This window comes from Sminthopsis crassicaudata, chromosome 4 (genome assembly GCF_048593235.1).
Source record: "Sminthopsis crassicaudata isolate SCR6 chromosome 4, ASM4859323v1, whole genome shotgun sequence".
Classification (NCBI taxonomy): Eukaryota; Metazoa; Chordata; class Mammalia; order Dasyuromorphia; family Dasyuridae; genus Sminthopsis; species Sminthopsis crassicaudata.
Genome location: NC_133620.1, coordinates 59,423,448 through 59,440,353, shown reverse-complemented (window position 1 = coordinate 59,440,353; position 16,906 = coordinate 59,423,448). Strand labels below are relative to the sequence as shown.

At 33.2% G+C, this 16,906-nt stretch overlaps 1 protein-coding gene across 1 annotated transcript in view; it reads right to left on the bottom strand.

Annotated features, from left to right (window-relative positions):
- Positions 1-16,906, bottom strand: part of PRRC2C (proline rich coiled-coil 2C) — an 84,015-nt gene that overhangs the window by 50,457 nt on the left and 16,652 nt on the right. The window contains 6 exon segments of the mRNA XM_074308341.1: positions 489-571; positions 4,103-4,338; positions 6,400-6,525; positions 9,208-9,317; positions 10,168-10,345; positions 11,427-11,595. Of these exon segments, the coding sequence (XP_074164442.1) occupies positions 489-571; positions 4,103-4,338; positions 6,400-6,525; positions 9,208-9,317; positions 10,168-10,345; positions 11,427-11,541 (848 nt within the window). The 5' untranslated portion in view covers positions 11,542-11,595.

Here is a 16,906-nt window from a genome sequence, read left to right as displayed (position 1 = left end):
AGATTTAGTACTTAAGAAAACCAAAATTTTTCTCTATAGTAAATTAAAATGTAAACTTAAATGATTTGAAAAGAGCCTAATAATTACAAAATATATACTTAGTAATTTTTTTCTTTCCTTTTTTCACATCTAAAGTAAGATAATATGTAACATAATAAGATCTACAATTCAATTAGGAGAAGTCAAAAATCAGGAGAAAATCCAAATGATGGAACAGATCCTAATCTGTTTTTACAAGAAGCAAAAACTATTTCTTATTCTTTCCTTTGTATTAACTCTTTAATAGAACTATTTCTACTTTGTGGAATATTTTCTGAAAATTTCAAACACATCATTGAAAAATTTAAATTCATTCTTTTTTTCTTACTTAGCAGAGAGCCATTACATTTTAAAAGTTAGATATATTACTGAATATCTGCATTCCATAATTAGAAATTATGCATGTAGGATACATAATCTGATATATTTTAATCACTTAAAATTCTTACTTGTTAGCCTCTGATAAGGAAGGTGGGAACCTGATGGGGCCATGTAATGGAGGATATGCCATCCTAGGATACTGCTGAAACATCTGGAAAAAAAAGCCATATATCTAACCCCAGAAATACTTTAAAACTTAATCATATTCGTTCTGAGTGACTAGTTTATAATTAGAGTTCGAAAGGCCTTTACATCTTTCATGTAAAATGAAAGATTTAAGAAATATCCAAATAAGATATCCAAAAAGATGAAAAATATCCAAAAAGAGCAAACAATTTGCCCAAGGCCATGCTTAATAATGGGACTATCCTTATACTGACACCATCAACTCCCACAGCACCAGAAGATTTCAGAACTGAGATTCATCAGCATTCAAAACAGTGGTCCATTTATCTACACAGAAAAAGAAACTAGAAATAACTATTCTTTAGAACATGCTATCAGCTAGATGGAGAACCTATTAATATACCAATCTTGAACAGGTCCTGAAGATGGACAGTAATGTAAAGAGTGATTAGAACTGAATAGTGAGCAAGGTGAATTGCACTCAAGAGAGAACACAGTGTTTTCATTGATCAGACTTCTCCTTGAAACAAAAGTCAACATTTCACAGGAATGTTGATTTCAAATAATGGAAAACCTTATTCTGAAAAGAAATAAAGCTACTTATTGTACAACCAGTCTCTTTATAGCTCAACTTGTGATTTCATTACTTGCAGGAGATTTTCCATATAGCAATGTACACCACTAAATGGAGATGGACAATTCAGCTATAACTTATGGTCAATGAAGTCAATTGACTTGCTCACGTTCAGTGTCATGTGTCAAAAGGACTTATGTGATCAGAGGTAATCTACTTAAAGAAAATTTCATCTGTCAAATATGGATAGCAACTACTTTGAAAGGACTTCAAATAGGATTTCTGATCTATTCAAGAATATATGATTAAAAAAACATGAATTATCTTACTCAAAAATTACTTTCATAAGCTGGAACTGCAAACTCCTTTAGAGAAAAGGCTATTTTCAACTATTTCATTTCTTGTTTTTAGCATAATAACTTGAAACATAGATGCACAAGTTGGTATACTGGATTACTTTACAAAAATTCAAAATTAAAAAAAAAAAAAACAAAACTGGTTTTAACTTGAAAGTTGACTCACCTAATAGAAACTACAGTACAAAGCAAGAGGGTGTATATGTCTGAAAAATATGTTGACTTATGCTAAGTAGATATAGGACCCTCAAGGTTGAATCATGAAGAACATTACTTTTAACCAAAGTTAAGTAGTGGCTCAAAGAATTTTAAATGAAGGCAGTTCAAGAATTATAGGATGAATCAGAGTTATCAAGTCTGCCAACATCTTATCCTGAAGTACAAGTAGAGCACCAGAACACACAGACTAAGTCAAAGGACTCAAAGAGTAGATCAGTGAAATGAAACTAAAGAATGAAAAAAAGGAAGTAAAGAATAAAATTAGAGCACTTGTAAAGAAAACTAAAAATTTAAGATTAAGTAGATAGAAACTTCACCCAAGTTGTGGACACCCTGAAAAACAGAACACAAAGAACCCAGTAATTCAATGATTCAACAACAAATATTAGAATAAGATCAGAAGACTGAAAACTTAGGAGAATGTGAGAGATAATGATCAATAACAGACCTAAGAAAAAGGGGAAATGTAAGATTATTGAGGAGTATCTGAATAAATTGTGATTTCTCTATTAATGGAACAGAATATACATTAAGAAATGAAGAACACATTGGAAGAAATCGTAGAAGAATTATATATGGGCTGATAACAGTGTAAAGGAAACAGAAATTTATGTGATAACCAAAATAATATAAGGGAAACCAGTTTTGAAATACTTCACAGCTCTGATCAAAGCAATGATAAATTGTGACTTCAAAAAAAAAGTAAATTCTTCTGATCTTATGGCAAAAGGGTGTGCAAAAGATGAATGGGATATGCTATACATTTTAAGAAACATGCTAATTAATTACTTTTGCCTAACTATACTTATTTGTTATTAGAAAGCATTTTTAAGTGAAGAAAAAGTTGGTGGCTATTAACAGTTAACAGCTAAGTTAAATATAAATACAAAACTTTTCCATTTCATAATCAAAATTGTCTATTTTATCTTTTGTAACTTCTTTATTCCTTATGCTTGTAACTGCCAAAAGTATATAATTTGCTCTTCAGGTCATACAGCTTATTTATTTGTGGAACATTTAGCAAGCTGTTGGTTTAAGCCTAATTTCTGCTGGATTGCTTTCTCATTTTTCCAGCAATTTTGGTAAAAAATACTTTCCTAAGTAATTTATATTGGGAGTTTACCACTTAATGGGGCATCACTAAGTTCCATTATTTATGTCTTCTTTTGCCTTTATGTCTTTTTTTGAGATTTAATTTTCTACCTTTTTTAACATAGTAATATGATTTTGATGACTGCTGCTTCATAGCATAATTTGATGGAGAAGTGTTATTCTCTTTTCAATCCAACAATTTTCTTTATTTCTCTTCAAATATTTTTGTTCCTCTAAATGAATTTTCTTTGAATTTTATTTAGCTGTCAATTTTCTCTTTGGTATAGCAGTATATCTATAAATAATCTTAATAGTCTCTCTCTCTTTTTTTTTTTCCAGTAAATTGGCAAAATATCTCCATAAATCCTGAATGCCTGTCTTGGGTTTAAATAGGTTGCTTCTTCAAAGAGCTATACGATCAATGTGTGGAACATAGCATACAATAGATTTTTTTTCTGTTGTGTATTTATTCTGCTAAATTTTTTTCCTCGGGGAAAAAAAACAAACAAACAAAAAAACCCCCCACAATTAAAAGGTAAGGTAGAAAGGAAGGATATAAAGAGAAATCCAGGAAATGTTAAAAAAAACAAAAGATACCAAGAAAAATAAATTTTAAAAATATATCAGAAACCAGAAAAGTCAAGGGGACACAGATAATTTATTACTTTGGTATTAAATTTTAACTTACACTTTAAAAAACAAATTGGATGTAAAAGTTTATTTTCATATGAAACTTTCCTTTGTGCTCTTCTTTGTAGATTGGGTTTAAAAAGCTAGTGTCTTGTCAGGATTTGAGAATCCAGATTTTGTTGATTCCCAAGCTGAGCACTTTACCCCACTATGGAATATTGCCACAAATAAATAAGAACTAAATTATAAAACACTTAAAAAAACAAAAAACAAAACAAAAATAAAAAAAAAAAACCCTATTTTTCCTCCAAACACATTTTTAGATCACTGCTACCTTAAATATTCCCTGGGGAAATTAGTAATAATAAAGAAAAGAATAATGAAATAGCCCAATTAAAAGTAAATGCCAAATATTTTTGAGATTTATAACTTTTTTCTTTCAGGAAGTTGACTTAAAGGCATATCTTTTTAACTCATATAACCATATTTATTATTAAATTACATAATATTAAAACTTCATTAACACTATATTCCAGAAAAGTATTAGCTCCTGGAGAGCAGGGACCATTTTTGGTTTTGATTTCCCAAATCCCAGTATTTTATACTTAGTAGACACTATATATTTTTTTTTCTTTGAATTGGTAAGCAGATTTTAGACCTCATCCACTTAACTATCAGTACTTACATAAGGGGGCATCATTGCTCTGTACTGAGAGGCAAGAGCAGGCTGCTGTTGTCCATTCAGTTTAGGCTGAGGTATCTGAGGCGGAACACCAGGTAACCTCTTTTCTGTTGTTTTATGAGAATCGTTTTGCTCTACTGGTCCATTTGCACCATCATCTTGACCAGGGAGCTTATCTTCTTGATCAGATGGAGAAGATGGGCCAGCAGATTTACCACCTTCTCTCCAACTAGCAACATCTGGTAGGAAGAGGGATTAAACATGCAAAGCACTAAGAATGAAATGGATAAAAAAAGCAAAAGTTGGCTTTTACATAACTGAGGAGGCAAAGTCAATTATAATTTATTGATGGAGATGATAAAATCTGCTCTGGGGTTTAAAGGCCTAACAAGTCTATTGTGCAATTCATAGAAAAAGGTCAAGAGATGTGTCCTAGATGGTTGTACAATTTAAGTTTATTTGGGAAGTGCTTAAATAACTGGATTCCAAAAGTAATCATTACTGTACAAGAGTAATTTTGGAATAAAGTTAAGTACAGTGCCCCTTTCAAGGAGCTATGAGGGATGCTGTACTCTTTGTCATTTTTGTCAATTTCTTGAATAAAAGCATAGAACGCATGCATAAGAAGGATAACTAACACATTAAATTACAGTCAGTTTCCAAAAAAGTTTTAAGAAGTTATATTATTGGACTCAATCTAAAGTGATGAAATTTAAAAGGCATAAATATCGAATTGTAGATGTGGATTCAAACAATCAACTTCTTAAGCAGAAGACTGGGGAAGCACCAACTAAAGTTATGATTTTTTTTTTAATGAGTCTTCTTATACAGTAGATTGAAAAAGATCTGCCTTTAAAGTGGACAGCAAGTTCAATATGAATCAATGATATGAAGGCAAAAAAAGCTTAAGACAGCCTAAAGCATCCTGAAAGGCAGTGTCAAACATTTTGGGGTGATTATGTGCCATAGTATTCTATTCTAGTTAGACCACTACTAGAGTATTATGCTCAGACAGTGGTGACACAGTTTAGGAAAGTCAGTGATAAGCTGGAGACTATCCAGAGGAAAGCAACAAGGGTGGTAAAGGGCCTTAAGATCATGTCATGAGGACTGGATGAAGGAAAGAAGATTTTTGGGAGGAGTGGAGAGAGGGTTGTCTCATGGGAAAAATGGATTGGGTTTATTCTGCTTAAATTTAGAGGGAGAAGTTAGGAAAAATGGGTAGGGAAGAAGCTGAAGAGAGACAAATTTCAGTTGATTTAAGAAAACCATTTTAACAATTACAACTATCCTAAAGTGGATAAAGGTAGATGTGCTTTTCCTTTCCTTACTCCTTACTTTAGGACCAATGGCCTCTGAGGTCCCACCCTACTGAGATTCTGTGAAATAGAAAGCCTATGAAATCACTGTAACGTATACCTCACTCTAGAAGTCAAGAAAATACTAAAAGACCACAACATTTCATATATTTGACCCTGTATGATCCCTCTTGCTTCACATATCCCAACAATCACTTTTTGTCAATTACACCTCTACAACATCTGCATCCATTCCCTGCTCCCCACTAATGCAGCAACCACTTTCATTTCAGGCTCTCCATCTTCCTTCCTTTAGAATATATATAGTTCAATAGCATTAAAATTATTGTTTTTGTCCTCAAGTCTCCCTCACATTGCAATTCATCTTACACAAAGCCACAATAGAAATTAATCTCAAGCACACAGTTGATGTCACTTTTGAGTTCTAGAAACTTCAGTGGTTCCCTATTACCTACAGATTAAATACAACTTTTTACTTTGGCAGTTAAAGCCTTTCACAAACTAGATCGAATCTACCTTAACTATTTTTTGTTTTTTAAATCTCCACTCAATGCCTTTTTTCTGTCTGGTCTTCACATACTGTATTATGCTTTCTATCTCTATGTTTACCCATTTTGCCCATTATACTTGCAATGGATTTCTTCCTTGGCTATGGCTAGCAGAAAGACTTAGATCACACATGATCTCCTATATAAAAGACTTTTGATCCACTCTGTCGACTAGTTTCTTCCCACATAAATTGAACCATATTTATGTTGTGATTTTATATATGTAGGTTATCTTCCTAGTAGAATGAAAACTCCTTGAGGACAAGAGTGGATTCATTTTATCTTTTTATTCCCAATGTTTAACATACAATAAGGGGTTTGATAAAAGTTGCTAGATTGCCTTAATATTTCAAAAAACAAACACAAAAAGTAACTAAGTACAAAATATCAATTACATTGGATATATCAAATCCAAAGTAAAATGCTCTCTTACTTGGTGGTCGTAAGCTGGGTCCAGGTCCATAGGCATCATCAGTTCCATCCTTTTCTTTTTTTTCCTGATCACCAGCTGCTTGCAGACTAGGAAACTCTTGCTGGAAATGACTATTTACTTGAACACCTAAAGAATTTTTAAAATATCAAATATAAATATATAACCATGAAACATAAACTTGTATGTCAGCACCCTTTCCTGTTTTCCAGTTTCTAAATAAATCACTATTAGATTTCTGATGAAATTTAGTATCAACAGAAATTATTCCCTCAGTCTTTTAAGAGTTTATATTTAGCTATAATTCCTTGAAAAAATAAGGGAAAATCATGAATACATAGCAAGAGAAGAAAATTCTCAGCTACTTTTCTAGAAAACAGGTCCAAGATGTCTGGACAAGGATAAGAGTTATCTCTTCCCATCCCTTTCCATGGAAATAATTTCATGGGCCATTTAGTTCATGGTGAACAAAGGCAAAAAGATCATGAAGAAGATAATGATAAGACCATGCCAACATCTGCAGGAAGATGGAGATATAAAAATTCAATGAAAAGTGTTAAAACTTTTTCAATAGAATTATCTAGATTTGATAAGCTCCAAACAATACCACACGCAAATATGAAGCAGATTATGTCTTAATATAAATTCATAAGAAAGATCATGTGTATCATTCCTTTATAAAAACATGAAGAAGTGATTTTTGCAGAAAACTTGGTATGAGACCAGTTAAACTAGATCATCCCAAGAATTTATTTTAAAATAAGCTTGTAAACAGATGAAAAATGAAAAACTTCTTTCACAAGAGTGGAAACTACCATAGAGAATCAAATATTAAAATTCCTTTTACTCTACACAACTGGAAATAAGGAAAATAACACCCTATATAGACAAAAAGTTTGTAATAAAGTTATCTAAAAAGACAGCAAAATTACTTATAAGATAGAAAAAATCCCGGGGAGTACCTCTATTGAAGAAAATTAAGAGGCCCTCAAAAGCTATCAATTTATATCCCTTTTTCAGCTCTACAAAATAAAAGATTATGACAGATAAAAAAAAAAAAAAGGGTAAAGAATTAAAGGCTCCCTCCAACAAGTCATACTAAATTCATGAATAGACAGAAATAAAACATGAAACAGGACAACATATACTTCAGAGATGCTTGCCCACAATCATGGAGAATGTCTAAAAGGTAAAGTCCATAAGTGAATTCCTTCAAGTTCTTCTATAGGCAGATGTCAGACTCATGCAGATGACCAGACCTCTACAACAATGCCTAACTTCCTAAATAACATTCCTGGCCATCACAAATTTTTCAAGCTAAGCATCTACAAAAGATTAACCAACTGGAGGAAAACAGCCTGGTTATCAAGTTTAGCGTTCACTACATGGTTGGAAGGGGCAGCAGTTTTATGAGCACCCAGATTCTGATAAGATATAGCAAGTGGTCAATGAACTGGTACACAGAATAAAATAGGAGGAAAGAATCAGATTGCACTAGCACTTTCAATGTCCAAGTTTCTCCCTAAAACAAAAACCCATCTTTTAAACATAATTACTTTTTTGATGCTGTATATGCCTTCAAATCACTGAAAAGACAATGGAAATATAGTTGGCGCATATAGTCTGTAGCATATGACTTTTATTATAAACCACATGTAAGAAATAGTATAAAAGGAATGAAAAAGAGCTGTGACCAGAAAACGTTGGCCAGTACACACTGTTCAAACCTGAAAATTTCTATGAAGATATACTCAAGATTCTTAAAGGAAGAGAAGATGATATTGGTGGCTTAGATTTAAATCACTGGAAGAAAAATTACAGATCCAATCAAGTAAATAAAACTCTCCCACACTAGTTTGTTATCTATAAAACATTTAGTTTCTTTGGAACTCTTTTTTTGAATTAGTGTCTTAATGGCTAATCTGAAATACATGATTTGATAACAAGAACTATTATTATGCAAGAACTTAATGGAGAATATCTTTTTAAATAAATATTTTAAAAATCCTCAGAGACTACTCACTAATTCCTAATTATGATCGATCCCTTCCTATACATTCTGAGAAAGGTAAAGCTAGAAAAGTGTTAAACCTTTTGGGGGTGAGGAGATGGAAATATGTTAAAGTTAGATCCTACTTTATGAATGGAGTTAGTAATGCCTAGATAAGGGTTTAAGAGGAAATCTTTCAATGGTTAAGAATGACAGTACAGTGATCTGGACACAAGTGACTGAAAATATATACTGAACTGACCAATTGATGCTGAGGTTCCTATAATTAAACAACATGCCACTTAATTAACTCTCAAAACCAAACACTGAATGATGCCAGGGAGTTCTGCTACACAAAGAGTTTTGTTCCAGAAGAATACAGAAGTCCAATATCTCCATTCTCAGAGGCTGTTCTTTTTACCCAAGGAAAACAGGTGATAGGTCTGAAAACTTGACTACTATTTTATTCTTAAGTGTGAGATAGTAAGGTAAGGGGTGAAAGAAAAGGCAAGAAAGATAATGTGGAGCACAAAGATAAATCATTCAAAGGCCTGGTCTATGTTTAAAAAAAACCCTATTCTGTTTCAAATGTTCAAGCTAGTAAACACATTTACTTTGATTACCATACTGGGAGAAATAGGTAGTTTCTCAATTATTTAACACCTTCTTGTCACCTAACTGACAAGAGATATAAAACTATTTCCCAGGAATTGAGAATAATGCTAAGACAATTCTCAAAGGACCATGTAAAGCAAACCCATTTCCATGGCTGTTCTGTTACTATGTAGTCCAACTAATTTTCCCAGCTAGTTTCCACTTACCATCTCCTTGCCCACCTTGCTTGTTACTGGCCCATGATTTGGCAACCGGAGGAACTTCAGGGGGAGCAGTAACTCCTGATTTTGGTTGTGCTGGTGGCACTTCTGGTGGTCTTTAAAAAAAAAAAATAGGGGTGTGTGTGTGTGGGAGAGAAAACCTATTTCAGAAACAACGAGAACAAGTATTAGGTCATATATATCAACTAGAAATTTCCAAATGTGGTGCTAATTCCAAGAGGTAATGTCACCTTAATTCAAATAATTATCACAGAGCAATCAATTAAAAGAAAATGCCTTTAAAACCTTACCTTTTCCTTTACCTCAATCCCTGTACAATAACCACAATGAGAAATACCATTTGTTATAGATCATTAAACAAAACAAAACAAAAAGAAAAAACACTATCACTTGAAATAGCTTAAAAGGGTGTAACGAGTTTAATAAGACTATGTGAACATTCTCTGTAAGTTGTTAAACATGCAGTAATGGCATTGTGAAGGACAATATATTTACAATAATTCATAAGCATTGTGATGCCATGTTTAAGATATAAAAAAGGACTGAGAGGGAAAAAAATCTAGTCCTCTTAATCAGATATATGCCATTACTAATCCACAATTATTTTAAAGATAATTAGTCCACCACGACTAAAAAGCACAAAGCAGTTAAGTCTTTGATAGTACTCAGAAAAACAGCTAAATTTACAATATATGGTATTCTAAGTTACCAGTCTGATAAAAATCACCGCTCCAAGGATGAATCCTGGGAACTATGTGTCACAGGCCATAGGAAAATTAACACTATTAGCTTAATGATCCAATAAAGACAATACACAAATAATATTTCTGTGCAAAAAAACAAAAAACCCATCCAATCTTTTTTTATCTAATTCATAGGAATAAGCAAAAAGTGTCAGGAAAAAAATGTTCCTCAACTTCAAGTATATCTAAAAGGTAAACTCACTTTTCTTCTTCATGTTGTTCCTGTTTAGATGCCCATCCTGTACCATCTTTAGGCACAATGTTCACATTAGGATCATTGCCTTTATTCTCTGCTTTGAGACTGGGGAGGTTGGCAGGTGGGGGCATACGTCGAGAAATAGCAACTTTTCCCAGACTCTGCAATCCATGGCGTGCAGCAACTATAAGATCAATAAAATTGGATTAATTTCTGCATTTCCATTTTATTTATCTTACTCTCCAAATATTATTGGGTTATGTGAGACCTGATCAAGTATATGCAAATAATAATGGATAAGTATGTTTTTTTGAAATACTTATAATCACAACATTTCTTAAAAGACTGGGAGAGAGGGAAAGGTTTTTTCTTCTTCTAGGACTTAGCACAATGCATAACACGTAACAAGCACTAAATAAATGGTAGCCAACAACTCTCATTTCCATTACCAAATGGTTAAATATTCTAACCTAATATACCTTTAGCTGCTCAATTCCTATATCCTATTCTTCTAATTCTATCTGACATACAGAGAAATGCCCTGGCCATTGTCCATAAGTTTTTCATTTCCTTGTCCATGAACTCTTGAAATTTCTTCCCTGGATAACATTCAATTATCATTTAAACATTTACACATTCTAAACCTGGGGTAAAGTTATTGCAAAGACATTGAGTTGTGAAAGAGAATATCATGTATAAGGAATAGCAAGAAGGCCAGCATAACTGGACTGTGGAATACAAAGAAATAGAAGACAAAAAAACTGCAAAGATAAAAGGGCCTTAAAAGCCAAAAAGAGCATTTTATATTTATATGTGAGGGTAACAGGAAATCCCTGGAGTTTTAAGTAGGGGTGTGACAGTCAGACTTTTATTCAGAAAAATTTTGACTGAAGACAAAATGCATGCTAGCTTAGAGCAGAGACCAACCATAGGCTTTTATATAGTTAAGTGATTTTTGGCATATATCAAGTCTCATGAATTCAGCTATTATCTCTATAAAATTGGATCTCAGATCTAAATCATAATATTCTCTCTCACAACTCTTTGCAATAACTTAACCCCAGGTTTAGAATGTCTTCACCTCTTCCTTAAAATTTCAAACCCTGGCAAGACTTTGTCCTCGGTCCCTCTGAAATGAACTTTTACATTTTATGATCTTGTATATAAAAACATTGGGCAAACCACATATGTACACAAGTGAGCATGTAATAGATTTATTTTAAAGTATAGAAATGTATGCTACACATAGAGGGCACTTCACTCACCTGTAGTTTTCTGAGTTTCTAATGATTTTCCCTTGTAAGTGTTAAACAGACTGAGTGTTGTATACTTTGTTTTCCCATCCTTTGCTTTTGTGCTCTGGCCTGACTTCTCCGACATTTCGGTGGAAACTCATCGAGTCCAGAACCTCTTGCCTCACCCCTTAAAACCAATCTTCAACAAAGAGAGAAAAATAAATTAGGCTTTTAAATTTAAAGATGAGATAATCAATCACAGTAAACATATAAGATTTATTGTAACCTTTGATAAAACTAATATCTATGACAAATTCTACATATGAACAATATATTCTCTTAATGAATACATCTTTCACTAATCAGTTGAAAAGTAGGGGGGGGACGGACCTGCTTTCTTTAAAGTTTGTATAAAAAAGCAAAAGATTAAGTGAGCTATAAAATCTAAAGATGTATTTAATATTTTACAGGATATCTCAGATGAAATAAACTTTAAGATTTCATGTTTTTAATGAGGATATTTTGTAATATTAAGTAGTAAAAATGGAGAGGTCTTAATTTCAAATCATATTCTTAATTCTACTTGTTACTACCTTTGAATAAGTAACCTCACTGGACCTCAGTTTCCATATCTGTAAAATATAGAAGTTGACCTAGATGAAGCTTCTAAATCTAAGTAAAAAACTACACTTAAAAGCTTAGTAATTATATTAGTTAATAAAGTAATTTACATGTTCTAAGCAGTCTGATTTTTTTTCATTCAACTCACCAAACATACTAGGTACAAAAGATTTTGCAGACCATTGGAGCTGCAAAGAAATCCCTTGTTTTTTCTCCCTTTTGAGGGTAAGATCCCTAAGAGAAGGGATTATTTCAGTCATTACACTATTTCCACCACCTTCCTTTGTGCCTGGAACATACTAGGCACTTAATAAATGTAGTCTGACAATAATGTTAAAGAGCATTAAGACCCAGCACGGATCCCTGGCATATGAAAATCTGGAGACACACTTTCAGTTGGACATGGAATTATTAATAACTATTCTTTGAGTAAAGCCGTTCAATCATTTCTGAATCTATCTAACCATCTTTGCTCATAATAAGACTGTCAATACCTTAATAAACTTAGGTAAATGAAATCCATAGTATACCCTGGAGAAGCCAATTAAAAAAAAATGACAAGGAGATGAAATTAATCTAGCATTAATCTAGTAGGGATTGTTCTTAACATGAGGCTATAATGAGTTTGTTAAACAACAACACAAGCTTTTCACAAACCATCACTTTAATAATTCTAGAATTTTGCCTTGAAGACAAATCTATTACTTTTACTTTGTATACCTGACAGAATCATTCAAAGATCATTGACAATGCCCAACAATCACAGCTGCCAGTTCCTTCAGTCACCTGTAATGTAGTTTATTAAGGGCAGTTACAAGCTCTTACTATTTTCCCCATTCTTTGGAAACTACACAATTTGTCATTTTTACCATTTCTTCTATGGCCTAAATATTCTTCGGCAGGGAAAATAAAGCAAAAAGAAGTACAACAGATTCACCTTCTCTTCAACTTCTTATGTTCCTATCCAACCTCTCTCACCAGTTAAAAACAACAGAAATTAACAAAAACAACTATTTCATCAACCAAAGTTCTCACCAGTCTCAGCTCATTTTCAGATTATGTTTAAAAGACAATGCTTTGATACAGCTTTTTTGCATCTATCCTCCACTACCTGGAACATTTCTTAAAAACCCAAAGCTTGTCTCTTTGTAGAGACGGGGTGTGTATATATCTCTGTGTGCGTGTGCACACGGGCACATGTATAGGTGTTTTAGAATTTTGTTAAAAACATTTCATTCCTTTTAGATGGATATGCCTGGAAGAATTAACCTATGTAATTTTCTAGTCATTCTGTCTCCAATCTCTACCAAAATCTAGCACGGATACACAGACATACACAGACAGACACACACAGACACACACAGACTCTCTCTCTGACACACACTCTCTCTCTCTCTCTCTCTCTCTCTCTCTCTCTCTCTCTCTCTCTCTCTCTCACACACACACACACACACACACACACACACACACACACACACACACACACACACACACACAGGTTTAGGATATAATGTTTCCTCTTGACCTATCCCACCTTAAAATTCCCAACAGAAGATCAGGTCTGAAATAATGGCTACTTTCATTAGCTACCTCTTATTTTGAAAACTCACACCATTAAACCAAGTCAAGAATTTATTAGCTGCTCTAATTCTGATGGAGAAACCTAGGGTACCTGGGCAACTGTAGACCTTTCCCTAAATGCCATACCATATTTTTGTCCTAGGCTTATAATCTATTTCCTGAATTCCTAATTTACTTTCTATTTTTGCCCAGATGATGTGCAATGAAAATGCTAATTCTGTGTCTGCCTCAATTTGCTTTCATCCAAATGTTTTCCTTCATGTCTGTCTTTCTCTAAATCCTGGATTTATTCATAGTATTATTTTTACTCTGCCTCAACCTATCCTGTTGCTTTTGAATAGGGCATATGCTTTTAAAGTTTTTAATCATCAGGGTTCCTTTCCCTACCAAATTTCAATTATATCTATGCTTCTTTATGATAATGTACAAATAAGTGAAATTCTAAGGTACAGTTCAAGACCTCATATTCTGTGTCAGCTAGTCAGACATTCTTATTCTGTGGTATTTGTTAAGGAAAGAATATATCTTAAGTGGAAGAGATATCTATTCTTACCACAGCCTGAGTTTTCCTACAAGATCCACCATCCATTTGTACACTGGATATTGCCAAGATTAAGATAGGACACATAAATTATGTCATTCTTCTTCTAATCCCCATCTCCATTCAAGCCACCTCTTCCCCATCCCTACCCTCATTAAATTCTGACTCTATGAATCTCAGGTCTGGAAGGGATTAAGGAACAAGGAGAGGGATGCCACAGAGGACCACTGAGATGATGAAAACCAAAGAGAAAGACATAGGGGAGTTCTTCGGGAGGAAGGAACTTATTGGCTGGTGGCAATGGAAATGGAGAAACAAACCTCAGGAGTGTCCTCTCATATAACTGAGTCTAGTAAAGGATACTGTATGCTTTAGAAAAATCATAGGTTTTCTCTTATCAATTTTCAAAATGTTGGAGAAGAGATGCTAGTAACAAACCAAGATTTATAATAAATCAATCCTTAAGAAGCAGTATAGCATGTTTAATCAATGAACAATATTTAATAAGCTCTTACTATGCAGGCACTATGTTAAGGGGCTGAGTTGAGAAGGCAAAGAGAAGAAAGTAGGGAAGGAGCAAGGAAAAAAAAGCAATCTTTGTTCTCAAAGACTATATTCTAAAGAGGGAGAGGTAAATATCAAGGTATAAACAGAGTATATGAAGGTATTTAAGAGAAAGTGAAAGAGAGAAAAGGACATATAGAGGGAAAAGCTTTAGCATTAGAACAGATCAGAAAAGTCCTCTTGACAAAGAGTGGGATTTGCATTAAATCTTCAAAGAAGTCGGAGAAATTAAACAGTTGAAGGTAGAGAACACTATTGGTTTAGAGGACAATAAGTTAAAAAAAAATGCAAAGAAATCAAGAGATATGTCTTGCACATAGTAGTAAGGAAGACTATACTGGTCCCACTTCAAACATATTGACTTTGTGACCACTGACACATCCCTTTATCTCTCTAGGTAATCCCTAGGCAATTCTCTATCTATAAATTACCAAATGGTCAATCTGTAAGTCTGCTTAATTTCCATATTAATAGTTTCCCACACAGATGAAATCACAGGGGCCTTACTACCCACCCCAATTTATCCCTAGAGGAAAATAGGATATCAAATGATTATAAACAAAATAGTCCAGGTAAACCAATTTTCATAATTTGAAAAGGTAAAGGACTCAATGGATGTTCAAGAACAAAAGAGGCATAAATAAAGTTCATACAATATGAATACAATGAAATGACAAGCAGGAGAATTTCGGAAAAACCTGGAGTTTGATACTGGAGTTGAACTAATAGTGAACATAACCTGAAGAACATTATACATAGTTAAATTTTCTGATAAACTGTGAATGATTTAGCTATTCTCTCAGCAATACAACGATCTGAGATAACCCCAAAGGATTACTGATAAAGCATACTATCCACCTCCAAAGAAAGGATATTGATTGAAATAGACAAGCATAATTATTTTTCAGTTTCTTTTTCTCTTTTATCTGAGTCTTCTTTTATAAAATATCTAATATATGGAAATGTTTAACATTGTTTAACACATGTATAACATATCTACTTATTTCAAAAAGAGAGAAGGATAGAATTTGGAACTCAAAATTTTAATATGAAAATGTTTGGCATGACCTCACATATATAATCAAAACAATACTTGGTTTCTCAAGTGGGCAGGAGAAAGACTGAGAAAGGAGGAGTCCGAAATTCAAATTAAAAAAAAAGTTAAAAAAAAAAAAAAAAAGATTAAGTCATTTAATTAGAAAATGATTAACAAAATGCATAAAGGTAATTATTAAAATAAAACTAAATAATTATAGCATGCATTAGATAGTCACAAGGATTGGAGCGCTACCTTAACATTAATCTGGCATTTGTGGACAGAAATGGATTCAGGTGTGGAGAACATTCTTTTTTTCCCCTCAAGGGCCATTTGGATATTTATAATATCTTTTGAGGGCCATATAAAATTACCAACTTATAGAAGTTGTACCTAGTTTTCAGCTCATCATCACTTGCAGTTGCCTCACTAAGTGGCCCACACCCCTGTTTTAGATGAAGGAAGGGGCAAAGAACAGAATGAGCAATATTAAAAGGCATATTAGAAGATATACTACAATAGTTCAGCCAGATAATAAGTAATGAAGATACAAATTAGAGCAATGAGAATAAGAACAGAAAAGAGAGTATATGACAAACTGAAACAATTTTGGAATATAAATGAAATGTGGTTAAGTAATACTTAAAGAATCCCAGAAGTGTTTGAAGTAACAACTTCTCTTCAGGCTCAGTTTCCTATCTGGAAAATGGAAATAAAACAAAACCCACTTTATAGAGTATGCAAGGCATTAATAACCCAGCTATTATTATTGCAACATAATTCAGTCTCAATTTTAACTACAAATGTCTGTATTTGTAGGCAGTTATCTTTGCTGACTAAAAAAAGTATTCTAAGATATAATTCAGTAGGATTGTAAAAGTTGGAACTAAAATACAATTACTCACTAACAAAAAAACACAAAAAAACTCCAAGATTACAAATTTCAAACTGGAAAGGTCTTTTTATTGTTGTTCAGTTGTAGTCAATTCTTCATAACCAAGTTTGGATTTTTTTTTTTTATTGGGGTGGGGAGGGGCAAAGATAATGGCAATTTCTTCCTCTAGCTCACTTTACAGATAAGTAAACAGCCTAGGTCTGAAGCCACATTTGAACTCAGGACCAGGAGTCTCCCTGACTTAGGTCTGGCACTTTATGCATTTGTGCTGC